This window comes from Nicotiana tabacum, chromosome 12 (assembly GCF_000715075.1).
Source record: "Nicotiana tabacum cultivar K326 chromosome 12, ASM71507v2, whole genome shotgun sequence".
Lineage (NCBI taxonomy): Eukaryota > Viridiplantae > Streptophyta > Magnoliopsida > Solanales > Solanaceae > Nicotiana > Nicotiana tabacum.
In genome coordinates this window covers 49,336,599-49,355,896 of record NC_134091.1, presented here as the reverse complement: position 1 = coordinate 49,355,896, position 19,298 = coordinate 49,336,599, and the positions used below count along the sequence as shown (strand labels likewise).

Sequence of the window (19,298 nt, the reverse complement as noted above, 5' to 3'; positions counted from 1 at the left end):
TCTTTTTTTTTCTTTCAATTTTCGCTAGTGGTGTATTATTTTACAAAATAAGTGCACCCTTCTTTCTTTCATTGGTTCCACTCAAAAGTCACCCCACACTTAGTCCCTTCTTACTTCTTTTAGCGCTCATCTAACAATTAAAGTGCTTTAAGAGGTAAAAGGATCAAAACAATGTCAATTAAAAATAAAAAGGGTATATGCTTGTAATGTGGGTACCAAATAAAAGGTCTACAGGCTCAAAAGGGTTAACTAGGGATAGATTTTATTTGTGATAATAAATAAGCTCAAAAAGATCAAAGAAAGCCTAAAATTATTTTTCAAACCGAGCATCACCTAAAATTTCGCTTCAACTCACATACCGGGCAAGTTCTAGACACAAGTACAATACATGGACAACACAAAACCTCACCACACATGGCACATGACTCACTAAAGACGATCACATTCCGACTCTCAAGCAATGCAAGTATTCACGGAGCCACGAGATATTAAGTATTAAACACAAGGTGAACATAAGTCATGTAAACGAGACATAGGCGCCACAAAACATGCTATCCAATTTAACAAGGCATCATCAATAAATTCAAATCATACAGAAGATACTACACATACCAAAGCATAAATATGTTACTATCAAACAAGTCAAGGGCGCCTAGGTTCATCATTCTTGCTCCTTTTATTCCCTAAATTCCTAATCTACTCGGAAAGAAAAAAGCTACCCGGTTCAAACTACATCCCATGAAAAAGAACCGAGGCACAAAGAAAAACCACATGGGATTATTACTACCTAAGGAAAGCTAAAAGACATATTTTGGATTTTTGTTTAGACTTTAATCCCTCAAAAAAATTGTCTAGGAGATCAATCATCGGAAAAAGTCCAATTTTTCTACTTTTTTCGTTTTTTTTTTCACAAAAGCTACTACACTTAAGAATGAGTACTACAACTAAGCTAAAATAGCACAGAAACTCATCCAAACGATCTCCTCACCCCACACTTAAAATTTTGCAATGTCCTCAATGCACATTATAAATAATAAGAGGGTAAACGAGACTCCCTGGTAGGCCAAAGGCCGAAGCAATAGCGGCTCACGAGGTACTCAGATTTTCCCCAGGCATCGTCCTTTGTGTGGGCACCCCACACTTAGTCCTCACCATCTAGCTCGCTTTTGCACTCTTCTAATGGCTTTGCTTCCTATGTTCATAATCCTACAAAACAAAAATAAATACTACAAAATAATAAAAATAAAATAAAATAAAATAAAATATAAACAAAAATAAAAGAAAGCAGTAAAGCTGGGTTGCCTCCCAACAAGCGCCTGATTTAACGTAGCGGCACGACGTGAATCACTTTTTGCCTCCACCTCGAACTTATGAATTGAGCCCCTAACATGGCATCTAGTTTGCGGCTATGCTCCAGTGGTGGGGCTACAAAGATAACCAGGCCAAGTAATAATTTTTTTACTCTACATTCTCGGCCTTTAGATGAGTAATGTAATTTTTGCTTTTTGGCACAGCAAATTCAAAAATATAAGCACTCTCATCCTCACCCTTTGACCCCCTCATTGGCTCAGATGGCTCGATTGCTATCTTACTATCTAAACACAATGTGGAAAAATAATTGGAATGAGGTCTAATACGCCTTAACTCATGAATTGTACTACTATTTACATCCCTATATATACACACACTCAAGTCTCCCAAAGTAATGTTATCTATTCCCTCATATGACTCTAGAGCATTCTTCTCAACATTGGATTCCTCAAGAAAAACATGGTCTAATGATTGGTATTCTCGTTTTAGCTCCTCAATTTGGTCTAGAAGATTTTTTTCAGCTTCACACAACTCATCATTAAATTGTTGGCAATTACACGCATCAACTTTTTCATTCAAATTTGCATCCAAGTTATGCACAGCCAAGCCAAAATTATCAATTTTATGTGCAAGATCATCTCTCTCCTTAGACCAATCATTCACCAACGTTGTCAGAAGACAACGTCATTCTGCATATTCCCTTAATCGAGAATATTCGTCCCAATACCAACCCTTACTACCATATTCAAATTCAGCTTTCCAAGAGTTCAGGTCATGACAAGCCCAAAATGACGGGCCATATAAGTCTTCCGTCAACCAAGAGTCTTCATCAATAACCTTACCTCTATATATTTCATCCCCAGATGTCATGGTGAAAGAACTAGAAACACACTAAGAGAAAAATCAAATAGATATAAAAATAAAATAATTACAAAAAGAGAAGGAAAAAAAAAACATGTAAAGATAAAAGTAAAAGCCTAATGTAGAAAAATAGTTAATTTCTAAGTCTCCGGCAACGGCGCCAAAAACTTGTTGCGACCAAACACACTCACGCAAGTATACGCGGTCGTCAAGTAATAAAGTGACTAAAAGTCGGATGTCGAACCCACGAGGACTTATGATTAACTATTAACTAAATTAGACTATCCTAATTATCTAAACAAGAATTAAATCTAAAAATATTTTATTCTAAACTAATTAAATAAAAAAATATAAATAATGAACTTTGAACAGAGAAAAAGCAGATTTTAATGATATCAATGTAATGAAAACGATCTAGGGTTATGGGCTATCTAACAATCCTATTGTATTCTTCAATTGAATTGACCGACTAATTTATCTAGCTTATTGGTTGACAGGGTTAATGCTCATAAGAATCTGTCGAGTTCTTACTCGCCTATTCAAGCTAACCTAACGCCTATATGTCTATGGAGTTAGAATCAACAAGAACGCATTTATAATTCCTGTAAATCAACCAAGCAAGGCAATTAGGTATATGTTTATCCTAACTACGAATCCGTTCCCCGATGCCCGAGTTCAAGAACTTGCCCTACTCAATCCTATATGCAATATAGAATTCCCACTTTCGAGTTCAATTCTAGATTCGTAGATAGTATTCAATTGGTGATCAAGCAATCAAATAAATAAGCGCAAGATTGAATAAATAAACTAATATGATAAATCAAGAAGTCAAAATCAATATCCGAATAACAATAGTCATGAAAGAACCACAACCCTAGAACGTGAAGTTTAGCTCCACATAGACATGGTAGCCAAACAATAAATTATACAAAGAAACATAAAGATTACTAAGTTTGGTGGGAGAAAGATGAAACTTGATGAATTCCGGCCTCCACAGCTTTGTCGTGGCTTTTTCCCTCTTCCCAATATGTTCGATGACCTAAAAGAGGCGTTTTTGGCTTATATATTGCGTACAAAAGTCGTGGGCCAAAGTTCTCCTATTTCTAATCCAAATCAGCTTCAGGGATTGATGCTAGGGTGGATGCATCGCATCCACCTCGTCCTCCACTTCTCAGCTTTGCCCAGGTGCGGATGCTAAGGCGGATGCTATGGGCCGACTTCACTGCTAAGAGTGTACAAAATCTGATCTTTTTCTAGATTGGATGCGACGCATCCAATCTCTCTTCCTCTACCTAGAGCACCTTTTCTTCATATTTTTGCACTCCATACACCATAATTCACCCCACACAACTCAATTAGTCATAAAACCAATAATTAAACCATGTTTGGCATTTTAAAGATCAAATAACATCAAGAAGCGGTTAAAACATGGGTAAAGTAACATCAACACATATCGAAATATGCCAAACATCTCAAAAATCAAGATTCTTATCTTCATCCAACGGTAGTTCTGCCATTTAGGAAAAAGAGAAGTTGCCAAAGGAAAGTTAGTAATGGTTTTAGAAAAACTTGTACTTTTTATTGATAAGAGTGGGGCAACCTCCACTTCCAACTAAGAGTAAGGTGGGAGTTGTTGGAGGGAGGGAGCCGAGTTTCTATCGAAAACAGCTTCTCTACCCTAGGGTAGGAGTAAGGTCTGCGTATATTCTACCCTCCCGTTGTTGGTGTTGTTGTTCTACTACTTTTTTTTATTCTTCAGCCTTGACTTTCTAAATTCCATTAAAGTAGTACTCATAACTAAGATTGAGAAAAGAAAAAAAAAACCAAAGCCAGCAGCAAGAGAATAAGAAAATATGCAATACAAAAAAAAAGAATTAAGGTTGTAGTTTACAACTAATTTTCAGTTACATCATATATAGGGAATGTCGATTTCAAAACACAAAAACCGCATGATATTTTCTTTTTTCTCAAATGCAACATTTTCTTTTGGAAAAATAAACCATGTCAACAACAGAAGAAAAGTTCAATTTAGTTCCATATGTTCATACAATTTCAGAGGCCGGTCGTCTTCTTCCTTCTGCTACTCGTTGGAACTCCATAGAACTGGACTTCAATCTCCTTCCAAAATCTTCTTTAAATGAAAATTTTGAGTCATTGCCTGATTATTAAAAATAAAATCTATTTCAAACGCTTTGTTGTTGTAGCAGCTAGCCCTCATAATCCTCATTATACCTGTTCTTATTCTTCTCCTGCATCTTTTCGCTAGAAAAAATCACCACCATGTCTCTTCACACAATCTCACTCTTGCTCTTAACAAAGCTCTTCTCTTCTTTGATGCTCAGAAATGTATAGTACTTTCACTTCTTCACTGTTTATTTATGTTTTGATTTCATTTTGTGTGATATATCGTCTAAGGTTTAAATTGTTAGAGTGAGCACTTTTATTTACTTAATTATGTAAAGCACGTGAAAATTCTTTTTGGATAATAGGTGGTAGTGAGACTCAAACCTAGAACTTCGGTCTGCTCTAATATGTGATCACATTATTTAAAAATTTAAGGTGTTAGAGAGAGCACACTTTTATTTGCTTAATTATGTCTTCTAACACATTTTCTAATTCATTTTTTGAGGTTTGATGATCTTTTTGTGTAATATTTAGTGCAGCGGGGCCTTTTATGGAGAATAGTTTGATAAGATTTCGAGGGAACTCAGGGATGAATGATGGGAATAACAGTGAAAAGCATCCAGATCTTGTTGGTGGCTTTTATGATGCAGGAAATAATATAAAGTTTAGTTTTACTACAGCTTATACTGTTACTCTCCTGAGCTGGACAGTGATTGAATATCATGAGAAATATGATGATATTGGGGAACTTGATCATGTTAAAGTTATTATTAAATGGGGTAGTTTGTATTTGCTTAAACTCTTTGTTCTTCCAACTAATTCTTCTAGTACTTCAGCCAGAATCTACTCTCAGGTATTAATCAAGAATCTAAATTCAAGACATTTCGTTTATTAATATCTTTGGTAATATTTTCGGATAAAAGTTCCAATTTTTTTCTCAGGTTGGAGGGAATAATTCAAAAGCTGAGAATGATTTAACTTGTTGTCAAAGGCCAAAAGACATGAATTATTCAAGGCCTGTTTCAGTTTGTAACATTAGTACTGCCTCAAATTTAGCAGGGGAAATGGTAGCAGCAATGTCAGCTGCATCAATAGTATTGAAAGAAGATAAGGATATTTCAGAGAAATTGGAAAAAGCAGCAGATGAGTTGTTCAGTCTTGCAAGTAGAACAGAGAAGCAAGGAACGTACACGACGAATGATGAATGTGGAGGACAAGCTAGGCAATTTTATTACTCATCAAGTTACAAAGATGAATTGGTTTGGGGTGAAATTTGGCTGTTTTTTGCAACAGGAAACAAAACTTACCTTAAGTATGCAACAGAGAACTTTGCCTCAGCTGTAAAGGAATAGGTATCTTCTGATGAAGGTGTTTTTGATTGGAACAACAAGATCACTGCTATATCGGTAATTGACCCAAAATCTTGATGAGAATTAATGCTTTTATTTTATGCATTTCATCTAAGGCTTGAAACTGTTATATAGATTCTGCTAACAAGGATTAGATATTTCCGGGATGTTGGTTATCCATACGAGTCTTCGTTCATATCATCGACGAACAAGACTGACTTGCTCATGTGTTCATTTACTTCTCATCAAAAGTACAGCAAAACTGAAGGTGTAACTAATGTCAATTACACATTTTTAACTATCCATTCTTTTTGCTGATAGTAACTTGAGATAAAATTACTGAAATTTCAGGTGGACTAATCCTTTTAAAGCCAAGTACTGGTGTAGCATTACTCCAGTATGCTGTGACAGCTTCCTTTCTCAGCAAATTGTATAGTGACTATCTCCCGCTTTTGCATACAACGCATAAAAGCTGTTCTAATTCTGTCTTTTCATCGGATAATTTACTAGAATTCTCGCAATCACAGGTGACAATTTTCTAAGGATTCTTGAACACTACCAAATTGTGTATCTTTTTAAGGTTACCCCTTCTTATAGTGACTACGCATATAACACTATTCTGGCCTGGTCTGCTATGAAGTGAACTTATAATCTTGGCATTGGCTCGATCATCAGATTATAAGCTCATAACTGTAGCTCATTCCCATTTTGGACGGAACAAATCTACAATTCTTTGGCGCTCTACACATGTACAGAAGGAAATCAATGGCTCAATTCGGAAAGAGAAAATCCAAATATCATTTTGGGAGCAATGGTAGCAGGACCAAATAAAGATGACATATTTTCGGACGAGAGAACTCAACCATGGTTCACAGAACCAAGTATAACAAGTAATGCTGGTCTAATAGCAGCACTGATTGCAATTCATGATCCTCCCACTGGATCTTCTAATTTAAATGGAGTTAATTTAGGAATAGACAAGAGCGGTATGTTTGAAAATGTAAAAGAATTTTCTTAGAGCATCTTGGGGAAAAACTAAGATATAATAATTAGGTGGAAAAAGAAAAGATCATTACTGTGAACAAGTCAGTAACTAGTTACCATTTTCTTGACCTTGTTTATTACTAGTTCATAAGCACAAATAGTTACCATAATCACTATCAAAGACATCAGATCATGATTTCTTCTTTTTCTTTTCATTTTTAGAGTTTAGGGTATCATCCCAGAATGTTATCATTTTCCTATACTCTGCTTTCTCCACCCTGTTTTGCTTTGGAAAAATGAGAATTTGTTTTAATTAAACATCGTATGGTACAGCTACGTACAATAGACTCGTGTGGTCCAGCCATTCCCCGTACTCCGCGCATAACGGGAGCTTAGTATACCGGACTGCTTTTTTTTTTTTAACATCTAACCATTTTCTTAACAATCTACTTCCAGAAAATCTTAAAATCAAAAAAAGAATGTTCCTAGTGGAGATAAATTCTCTAAGTACAACTATTAAAATTAAGTAGAAATTCCAAAATTAAGAAGTTTTTCATCATCATTCCTCCTGTGTGTTTATTGGGTTAGCGTAGACATCCAATGTTGGTAGCTTTTTTAGACACTCCAATTCCAATTGAACTAATGTAAATTGGTCAGAAAAGTTATTTTACTTTATTTTATTACTAAAAGGTCACTCAATTTTGCTTGCCCTTTGTAATTGAAAAATCACTCTATACTTTTAGGAGAAGTATGGGGAATATTTGTTCAATGGTTAGCCAATATGATACGCTGATTTTATTCGATACAAGCATTTATTGCTGCAAATTATCACCAACTTTAACCAAGATATTTTCAAGGGAGAACTTTAAAGGTGAGAACTAAGGGTGTACAAACCGAATCGTAAACCCCCTCCAAATCGAAAAGTCAAATCAAACCGATTAAAAACCCGATTAGATTTGGTTTGGTATTGAATTAAAAAAATCTGAACCAAATTGACATATAAATATATATTTTTTATATATACTTTTAAGACTTTTTATAGAATTTTCTTTAAAAATAATGTCTAGAAATATTTATGATTCTCTTATGGGATATATATTTAGTTAAATATGAAGCGCTCCATATTTATTAACTTTAAATAATGGGTTGTATGATCACTTTCTTATCAAGTATTAGTAAAATGTGTCAATCTCTTTGTTCTTCCATATTTATATGTCAAGATCTATTAAATGCTTATATCTTTCTCAAGTTTGAATCTTATTTCGATAATTTAAAATTAAATAGAACATATCATAATATAGGCTCATATTTATTTTTATGTTTAATTATTAAATTCGGATAATCTTGAAAGTGTACATCAACGTAAAATTATTGTTAGATGGCTAACAAATAACTATCATGTGTTACTAAGAAAATTTTTCCATACAAATATTTTATTAGATCATATATTTGTTATTTTTTTTTTAATTTTTACTAAATATATATTTACTTAAAGAATTTAACAAAGTAAGATTGATATAATATTCACATAACAAAAAACTCGAAAAACCAGACAAAATCGAACCAATCCAAACCGATATAGTTGATTTGATTTTGATAAAAACCGAATCAATCCGGTCCATGTACACCCCTAGTGAGAACTCAGTTGTGTAATTCTATATTCCAATATTTTTGTGTGCTCTAGTCCACGCCTTCCGAGTGGTCCCGGGTCCCCCGAAATCGGATTGCATAATGATGTTTGGCATATTTCGATATGTGTTGATGTTACTTTACCCATGTTTTAACCGCTTCTTGATGTTATTTGATCTTTAAAATGCCCAACATGGTTTAATTATTGGTTTTATGACTAATTGAGTTGTGTGTGGTGAATTAGGGTGTTTGGAGTGCAAAAATATGAATAAAAGGTGCTCTAGGTAGAGGAAGAGAGATTGGATGCGTCGCATCCAATCTAGAAAAAGATCAGATTTCGTGCACCCTTAGCAGTGAAGTCGGCCCATAGCGTCCACCGTAGCATCCGAAGCTGAGAAGTGGAGGACGAGGTGGATGCGAAGCATCCACCGTAGCATCCGAAGCTGAGAAGTGGAGGACGAGGTGGATGCGACGCATCCACCCTAGCATCAATCCCTGAAGCTGATTTGGATTAGAAATAGGAGAACTTTGGCCCACGACTTTGGTACGCAATATATAAGCCAAAAACGCCTCTTTTAGGTCATATAACATATTGGGAAGAGGGAAAAAGCCACGAAAAAGCTGTGGAGGCCGGAATTCATCGAGTTTCATCTTTCTCCCACAAAACTTAGTAATTTTTATGTTTCTTTATATGATTTGTTGTTTGGCTATCATGTCTATGTGGAGCTAAACTTCACGTTCTAGGGTTGTGGTTCTTTCATGAATATTGTTATTCGGATATTGATTTTGACTTCTTGATTTATCATATTAGTTTATTTATTCAATCTTGCACTTAATTATTTAATTGCTTGATCACCAATTGAATATTATCTACGAATCTAGAATTGAACGCGAAAGTGGGAATCCTATATTGCATACAGGATTGAGTAGGGCAAGTTCTTGAACTCGGGCATCGGGGAACGGATTCGTAGTTAGGATAGACATATACCTAATTGCCTTGCTTGGTTGATTTACAGGAATTATAAATGCGTTCTTGTTGATTCTAACTCCATAGACATATAGGCGTTAGGTTAGCTTGAATAGGCGAGTAAGAACTCGACAGATTCTTATGAGCATTAACCCTGTCAACCAATAAGCTAGATAAATTAGTTGGTCAATTCAATTGAAGAATACAATAGGATTGTTAGATAGCCCATAACCCTAGATCGTTTTCATTACATTGATATCATTAAAATCTGCTCTTTCTCTGTTCAAAGTTTATTATTTATATTTTTCTTATTTAATTAGTTTAGAATAAAATATTTTTGGATTTAATTCTTGTTTAGATAATTGGGATAGTCTAATTTAGTTAATAGTTAATCATAAGTCCTCGTGGGTTCGACATCCGACTTTTAGTCACTTTATTACTTGACGACCGTGTATACTTGCGTGAGTGTGTTTGGTCGCAATAAGTTTTTGGCGCCGTTGCCGGGGACTTAGAAATTTGCTATTTTTCTAGATTAGACATTTTTTTTATCTATTCATGTTTTTTTTTATTATTTTATTTTAGTTAGTAATTTTTATTTATTTTAGCATGGCATCTTGGAATAAAAATTATTCGAATGATGGTTATTCTTATTTTGATGATCCTTGTCCATATTGTGGAGGACCCCACTGGTGGAAAAATTGTCAGAATGTTCCCAGGAGCGAGTTGTGCGCACAATCTCCATCCTTTGAGTGGAATATTTGTAATATGTGTGGTGGTCAAGATGGCCATTGGGATGGTTGTCCTAATTTTGTTCATCCTTCTCTGAGCCCTTATTATGATCTTTCTAATGATATTTCTGAGTTTGATAGGGGCAATGAAGTGCAGGATATGGAGCCTGATGCATATATTAGGGATATTCTGAGGCAAGTAGCAGAGCAACAGGATGAACTCAAAAAAGATATGAAAAGAATGAGGGCAGCAATCACAAGAATGAAGGCCAATATGGAAGAATTGAATGAAGAGAGCGAGTACCAGCAAGAGAAAATTTTTGAAAAAGAGGAGATTTTGAGCCAAACTTGGCTGGCAGAACAGGCTGAAAAGTTAGAAATATATGAAGCTCAACATGAGGAACTTACTGATGGGATGAGACACTTTATAGAGGGAAGATCTAAACTGGGACAAGGGATCTATAAATTTGTCACTACTATTCACGACTTGCAAGATAAATTAAATGCAAAGGTTGTTGCGTCTATCGCCCAACAAAATAGTAATGAGTTGTCAGAAGCTGAAAAGGAGCTTATACGCCAAATTGAGGAGCTAAAAGTGGAGAGCCAATCATTCGAGCATATTTCTGTTGATGATGCCCATGTTGAAAAAAGTACACTAGAGCCATGCGAGGTAGCAGATAATGTTATATTTGAAGACTCTAATGTGTGCACATATGAGGATATAAATAGTAATACAATTCTAAAGTTGGGGCGTGTTGGTCCTCATTCTAAACATTTTTCGACATTGTATTTGGATGATGACATGGAAATCGAGTCATCTAAGCCTTTGGAGGAGTCAATGGAAGAGGAACATGATGCCTATATTTTTAAATTTGTCATGCCAAAAAGCAAAAAATACATTCCTCATCTAAAGGCCGAGAAGTGTAGAGTGAAAAATTTATTACTTGGCCTGGTTATCTTTGTAGCCCCACCACTGGAGCATAGCCGCAAACTGGATGCCATGTTAGGGGCTCAATTCATAAGTTCGAGGTGGAGGCAAAAAGTGGTTCACGTCGTGCCGCTACGTTAAATCAGGCGCTTGTTGGGAGGCAACCCAGCGTTACTGCTTTCTTTTATTTTTGTTTACTTTTTATTTTATTTTATTTTTATTATTTTGTAGTATTTATTTTTATTTTGTAGGATTATGAGCATAGGAAGCAAAGCCATTAGAAGAGTGCAAAAGCGAGCTAGATGGTGAGGACTAAGTGTGGGGTGCCCACACAAAGGACGATGCCTGGGGGAAGTCTGAGTACCTCGTGAGCCGCTATTGCTTCGGCCTTTGGCCTACCAGGGAGTCTCGTTTACCCTCTTATTATTTATAATGTGCATTGAGGACATTGCAAAATTTTAAGTGTGGGGTGAGGAGATCGTTTGGATAAGTTTCTGTGCTATTTTAGCTTAGTTGTAGTACTCATTCTTAAGTGTAGTAGCTTTTGTGAAGGAAAAAAAAATGAAAAATTAGAAAAATTGGACTTTTCCCGACGATTGATCTCCTAGACAGTTTTCTTGAGGGATTAAAGTCTAAACAAAAATCCAAAATATATCTTTTAGCTTTCTTTAGGTAGTAATAATCCCCTGTGATTTTTCTTTGTGCCTCGGTTCTTTTCCATGGGATGTAGTTTGAACCGGGTAGTTTTTTTCTTTCCGAGTAGATTAGGAATTTAGGGAATAAAAGGAGCAAGAATGATGAACCTAGGCGCCCTTGACTTGTTTGATAGTAACATATTTATACTTTCGCATGTGTAGTATCTTCTGTATGATTTGAAATTATTGATGATGCCTTGTTAAAATGGATAGCATGTTTTGTGGCGCCTATTTCTCATTTTCTTGACTTGTGTTCACTTTGCGCTTAATGCTTAATATCTCGTGGCTCCGTGAATACTTGCATTACTTGAGAGTCGGAATGTAACCGTCCTTAATGAGTCATGTGCCATGTGTGGTGAGGTTTTTGTGTAGTCCATGTATTGTACTTGTGTCTAGAACTTGCCCGGTATGTGAGTTGAAGCGAAATTTTAGGTGATGCTCGGTTTGAAAAATGATTTTAGGCTTTCTTTGATCTTTTTGAGCTTATTGCTTATCACAAATAGAATCTATCCCTAGTTAACCCTTTTGAGCCTGTAGACCTTTTATTTGGTACCCACATTACAAGCATATACCCTTTTTATTCTTAATTGACATTGTTTTGATCCTTTTACCTCTTAAAGCACTTTAATTGTTAGATGAGCGCTAAAAGAAGTAAGAAGGGACTAAGTGTGGGGTGACTTTTGAGTGGAACCAATGAAAGAAAGAAGGGTGCACTTATTTTGTAAAATAATACACCACTAGCGGAAATTGAAAGAGAAAAAAAAAAAAGAAAGAAAAATATAAATGAATAAATTGTTATCTTGTTCTTGCTAGTGGGTATGAACTAAAGTAGTGCTTAAAGAAAAAGGGACTGTTTTGGGGGTGATATTGTTTGTGAAATTGAAGTGGGGTTGAAAAAAAAAATGCTTAAAGTAATTTTGTGATGTATTAAAGTGCTTAGGAGGGTGAGTCACTATTCCTTAAATATATCCTACCCGTCCCTTAGCCCACATTACAACCATGAAAAAGTCCTAATTGATTTTAGATCGAGCGAGCTTACATTAGTAGAGATTTACATTAAGGGCAAGCCTATGGTACTAATTTCATGCATGTGACTTCTTTGTGAGAGTGAGCGATTTTCTTTGATATATGTGAGTCATTAAAATATATTTGATCATGAGATTCAAATGTGTGGATTGAACTCGCTCTCTTGTTCTTGTTGTGAGGGCACATGATTTCACGAGGGATAGGTAACGTTATTAGACTTCTCTATGATGTTGGGTGTTCAAGCCATGAGTACATAGTGACATTGAGTCGGTTTTTGAGGTTAGGGTTGTTGTGAGCATGTTGTCTTTGTTCGAATATGTTTAAAGAAGGGCATAAGTAAAGGGAAGTGTATGTGATGCATAGTCTAGAGCCTAATTATTGCAAATAACCATGGTCATAGGTGCAGTGTGCTTTGAATGATAAGAGCTTAATTTTGTTTCGTCTACTATATGATGGTTTGTTCGAGGACGAACAAAGGTTTAAGTGTGGGGTAGTGATATTTGGCATATTTCGATATGTGTTGATGTTACTTTACCCATGTTTTAACCGCTTCTTGATGTTATTTGATCTTTAAAATGCCCAACATGGTTTAATTATTGGTTTTATGACTAATTGAGTTGTGTGTGGTGAATTAGGGTGTTTGGAGTGCAAAAATATGAATAAAAGGTGCTCTAGGTAGAGGAAGAGAGATTGGATGCGTCGCATCCAATCTAGAAAAAGATCAGATTTCGTGCACCCTTAGCAGTGAAGTCGGCCCATAGCGTCCACCGTAGCATCCGAAGCTGAGAAGTGGAGGACGAGGTGGATGCGAAGCATCCACCGTAGCATCCGAAGCTGAGAAGTGGAGGACGAGGTGGATGCGACGCATCCACCCTAGCATCAATCCCTGAAGCTGATTTGGATTAGAAATAGGAGAACTTTGGCCCACGACTTTGGTACGCAATATATAAGCCAAAAACGCCTCTTTTAGGTCATCTAACATATTGGGAAGAGGGAAAAAGCCACGAAAAAGCTGTGGAGGTCGGAATTCATCGAGTTTCATCTTTCTCCCACAAAACTTAGTAATTTTTATGTTTCTTTATATGATTTGTTGTTTGGCTACCATGTCTATGTGGAGCTAAACTTCACGTTCTAGGGTTGTGGTTCTTTCATGAATATTGTTATTCAGATATTGATTTTGACTTCTTGATTTATCATATTAGTTTATTTATTCAATCTTGCACTTAATTATTTAATTGCTTGATCACCAATTGAATATTATCTACGAATCTAGAATTGAACGCGAAAGTGGGAATCCTATATTGCATACAGGATTGAGTAGGGCAAGTTCTTGAACTCGGGCATCGGGGAACGGATTCGTAGTTAGGATAGACATATACCTAATTGCCTTGCTTGGTTGATTTATAGGAATTATAAATGCGTTCTTGTTGATTCTAACTCCATAGACATATAGGCGTTAGGTTAGCTTGAATAGGCGTGTAAGAACTCGACAGATTCTTATGAGCATTAACCCTGTCAACCAATAAGCTAGATAAATTAGTCGGTCAATTCAATTGAAGAATACAATAGGATTGTTAGATAGCCCATAACCCTAGATCGTTTTCATTACATTGATATCATTAAAATCTGCTCTTTCTCTGTTCAAAGTTTATTATTTATATTTTTCTTATTTAATTAGTTTAGAATAAAATATTTTTGGATTTAATTCTTGTTTAGATAATTGGGATAGTCTAATTTAGTTAATAGTTAATCATAAGTCCTCGTGGGTTCGACATCCGACTTTTAGTCACTTTATTACTTGACGACCGCGTATACTTGCGTGAGTGTGTTTGGTCGCAACACCTAACTAAATCTTTTCTCCTCTCCATTAAATCCATTAAATAGAGCTGATAATAAATTAAACTAAAAAATACGTATTAAGTAATAATAAAAATTTAGATGCGAGATACATGTCTTATATTGATTTGTTTGGTGCAAACACCGGGTGCAATACTTATATGCACATGGTGTTTACATCAAACTAAGCAATTTAACTATAAAAATCACAAATTAAAGAAAAAACTACATATCACTTTCCGTATTCTTTGTGGTGCTTACAATTAAGTACCAAAAGGAAGTTGTAAACATAACTGAACTTGACATACAAGAGCTTGAGATGTATACTTACATAACAAGCAAAAGAAAAAAAAGAAAAAAAAAAGTCAGAGAACTTAATAAGTTATGTACAGCTTGTCTAGCACTTCATCTTCAAGTAGATTTAAACGTATCAAGACCATATGCACCCTACAAAAGAAAGGTAAAATTGAATAAAAAAAATCAAAGAAGAGAAAGGTAGCTAGTCAAAGAGAAAATGATAAGAATTTTATTCTGATCTCACCAGAACGTTGTGAATTTCTTTTAACAGAGGTGCCAGTAGTGAAATTAAGGTGCGCATTTCCTTCTTAAAGTCATCGTTACTTTTATTTTTTCCCATGAGAATTGTGATTAAACCCTTGCTGTCTGGCACTAGCTTTAACGCTACCTGCAGTGTAAAAATTTCAGTTTGATTCTCGAAATCCGAAAATAATATTCAGTGAACAAATTAAACTATGAATAGTAGTGAAAGAATTATGATGAAAAAAGAAAATCACTTTGAAAGCTGCTGAAGAGATCCATCCATGCCATGGCTTAAGAGTTTTAGTGTAAGATTCTTGAACTGCTTGCTCCATATTCCTCTCTAAATCTTCAACCAGTAGTTGTAACAATGCTAATGTGAAATCCAAGGACCTACAAAGCATGCATTCTAAATACTAAGTTCAATACAGGCCAATTAAAAGTAATACTATTCTAATTAACCTACTTTGTTGATAAATAGGAATTATTGAAGGCGGATCCAATATTTTAAATTTGATGAGTTCAATCTATAAGTTCAATCCACTACATTTTTTAAATTATAAAGTTCTTTAAATTTTATTAATTTTTCACATATATATTTATATATGTTGCACATCAAAAATATTAAGTTCAATTGAACTCATGAAACAAGGCTCCATCCGCCTTTGCGATCCGCACCATCGCAATTTATAGTTTTAGGGTCAAGGGTAAAAGGCTAACCGGCCACTATGTTTTTTCTTCTTTGTTAGGAGGAAAAAAATCAACTTTGATTGTAATTAATTATATAGTAATACCTGGTGAATAGAATGTTAGAAAGAAAGTTAAAGAGCCAATAATAAAGTAAATAAACGTTCAATAATTACCTGGTGAGCCAAAGAACAGCTTTGCTACAGCTAGGACCCTTTCTTTCTTTGCCCTCATTAACCTCTTTCTTTAATATCTCAACTATATTTGAGTAGAGGGAAGGGTCTGAATCATGGATCTTTTCCAATCTCTAGACATTAAACAAATTGAGCAAATAAACTTAATTTAGCACAGACGGTAATTAAGAGCATTGAGTATATATACGTCTTGTTTCTTAATTTCTTTAGTGTGCATTTACTTGTCATCCGTATGTTAATTTTCCAAGAGTTATGTGTACAACAAAAAGGCATTGGGGGAAAGCATCTACTTTATCTAGTAAAACAATCGTACAGCTTATCTTATTTTTTCCTCCAGGAATAACATCCGAATGTTAATTTTCCAAGAGTTAGTAATCTTGTCTTGTTATAAAAAGAAAAACAAATGGAGAGAAAATAGAACATATGAGGTTAAAAAAAGAACGGAAAAGGGTCAAAATTATTCTCGAACTATCGAAAATAGCTCAAATATACTCTCCGTTTATTTTTTGTACCAAATTTGTCCTCGCCGTCTAAAAATTGGACCATTATTACCTTGAAAACTGACGGTTGCCCCATCAGTTTTTGGACATATTTAAATATTACGGAAAAGGGGTCAAAATTGCCCTCGAACTATCGAAAATAACTCAATTATATCCTCCATTTGTGCTTAGTACCAAATATGTCCTTGACGTCTAAAAATTGGACCATTACTGCCCTAAAAACTAACGACCGTCACATGAGCTCATGTGAACAACAAAAGTCTATCTCCAACAGACGGTCCTCCATCTTGATAAAAGCTCCCACGGATAAAATTTCTTTCTCCATTTTCATTCTTTGACTCATCTAAGTGTTGCTCCTTCCAAATAATTAAAGCTACACCAATCTTATTATGAGAAATTTAGTTGGACTATTCTTAAGATTCACAAATATGTAAAAAAAAAATTAATATACTATACAAAAAATAAAATACCAACTTTTATGACTTAAAATCAGAAATCTTATCACAAAAATGGTGGAGAACAACAAAAGATGCATATTGCAGTACTCCCATGACTAGCTATCCAAGCTCATAGCTCAAAAACGTCACAAATTAGTTGAAGAGATATATCCTTTTAAAAACAACTCTCATAAAAAACTTGAAAACCATTAGAATGAGATCATCCTCTAAAATACTATACCCTTCTACTTCCAGCCTTCATTAACAGAAAAGAAAAGAAGATCGACTGCAAATAAGACCTAAACCAAAAATATCGTAAAATAATACACTTTTTAGACACCACCTAATCCTTCCCCTCCTCACTGGCCTAGCTAGCAGGCCACCTGAAGTGCTTCTCTGCGCCTTCGCAGCAACCCCTCGCAGAAAATGGGTTCTTGCAGTGTGGAGAAGGTTTTTTTTTTTGTCATGTTGTACTGGCATGTCAACATGATTATAATATTTAAATAGGTCTAAAAGCTGATGTGGCAGCCGTTAGATTTTAGGGCAAGGACATATTTGGTACCAAACACAAACAGAGGATATAATTGAGTTATTTTCGATAGTTTGAGGGCAATTTTGATCCTTTTTCCGTAATATTTAAGTATGTCCAAAAGCTGATGTGACAACCGTTAGTTTTTAGGGTAATAATGGTCCAATTTTTAGACTGCGAAGACAAATTTGGTACAAAAAACAAACTGAATGTATATTTGAACTATTTTGACCCTTTTCCGAAAAAAGAAATCAACTCAAGGGCATTCTCGGTGTTATACTGAAGAGCAGTTTATTTCATTTAAGAAAATAAAAAAGAATTCCTACAGTAAACTAGATGGGAGAATAACTTGAGTAATCCTTCTAATATCTCAAACCATATAGTATAGGAATATGGCATTGCCAAAAACAATGTTGTCCACTGTATAAGAAACAAACAAGAAGGGCGAAATGGCCTAATTAGAAAATGAAAGAAAAGATGCATTGAACGGCAAGCAATAAATAAAGTGGATAAAAATAATAGTAGAAGCTCGAGATTTAAATCCAAGTAAAAAGTAGAAATGTTATGTTCTTATATGTCTAAACTTTCACAAAAAGCTTAGAAGTTAGAGGACCTAGCTTTGAAAAATCCAAATTATAACAGTTCAATGTCCTTTTTTTCTATTTTTGGTCGTTCATTATCAATTAGAAGTCAAAATGAAACCTTTTGGCAGCATAGAGCTTGACGAAGCTAGAGGACCTATCAGTAATAATAATGTATGTGGGGGACCAAAAACCAAATCGTGTGTTTTACACGTACAACATGAAAATGACAGAGCTACACACACAGTAAAAGATAAAAAGAAAAAATAAACAAAGATTATCATCAAGTTAAAAAGTCCTCATTTACAAAAGTTTCCATAGAATTTATACCTGGATGTTCTGATATATGTCTTGTCTCAATACTGTCATTGTTGGCCCTATCTTATCTGCAAATCAGTCCACGACAAAATAACCAAATATATTAAAACGCCAAATCAAATAAATTATCCAAATATTTTTTTTTTTTTGTGGCGAACAAAACTAAGAGCTAGCTCTATGGAAGAAAAACTTCTCAAGAATCAGAACGGAAATAAATTAAAGGATCTGTTTTATACAAATTGGAATTGATAAAAGGAGAAAATTAGAAAGAGGAGGAATATATACTAACCAAGAACTTGAAGGACCAAAGTAGAGATAGAGAGAAAAGGCAAGGTAGGAATAGTGGTAATATTATGATCATCAGCTTCAGCTTCAGCTTCTTCAGGTTGTACTTTGAGCAGCTGCAACATGGAAAGTTCTTGAATAGCAGATCGTATTTCAGTTGACTCTATCTCCATATCTCTTTTTCTCTTCATTCCAATACTTAGCTTGCTCTCCTCTCTTTAATTCTTCAATATATTCCTAATTATAAGCTAAACTAGTTATATTTATAAGTATCTGATGACATGACACCGGCCAGTTGATTTCAAAACTTGTAAGATAGTGCCAAGAATTGTAAAATATTGCAAAATTAACCAACAGTTTTGGTCATTGTTATCGTCAGATAGATGAGTAAAATATATTCTTTCTTAAGGGTCTGAAAGCTGCTCGGAGCTTCTGTCTCTTATGATATGTTCTCTCTCTAAACAGGACTGGTTATTGACCTTGAAGTTGTCATTTATCTTATTATTATAATCAATTGGTATTATTGCATTGTTTTGTGTTTAATTACCTCCTTTGAGTATTAGGTAAGATCGCAAGCTTCCAAATGATAATCATTTATTGAACTCTTCTTCTTCTTTTCTAAATAAAACTATAAAAGGCACAAGAATCTAGGGGAGGAACATCTGTTGAAATGGGGTAACTCAAGCAAGGTCAAATCATAATTCAAGATTTATAAAATTTGTAACTTGTAGTTGATAGGGATTACAATTGTTACAATAACTTAACTACGAATTAATATCATTTCAAATAGAA

The 19,298-nt window shown here is 34.7% G+C and overlaps 1 protein-coding gene and 1 pseudogene across 1 annotated transcript; one reads left to right on the top strand and one right to left on the bottom strand.

The window, feature by feature from the left end:
- The first annotated feature begins 4,173 nt into the window (after positions 1–4,173).
- Positions 4,174–6,288, top strand: LOC107764657 (endoglucanase 10-like; annotated as a pseudogene).
- An 8,363-nt stretch (positions 6,289–14,651) lies between these two features.
- On the bottom strand, positions 14,652–18,963 carry LOC107761970 (glycolipid transfer protein 3-like). The gene is made up of 6 exons (XM_016580268.1): positions 18,511–18,963; positions 18,234–18,289; positions 15,839–15,969; positions 15,233–15,368; positions 14,980–15,123; positions 14,652–14,885 (listed from the first exon to the last, which is right to left on the bottom strand). Exons 1-6 carry the CDS (start codon positions 18,695–18,697, stop codon positions 14,850–14,852), a joined length of 690 nt encoding a protein of 229 aa, XP_016435754.1. The 5' UTR covers positions 18,698–18,963; the 3' UTR covers positions 14,652–14,849.
- Positions 18,964–19,298: the final 335 nt, after the last annotated feature.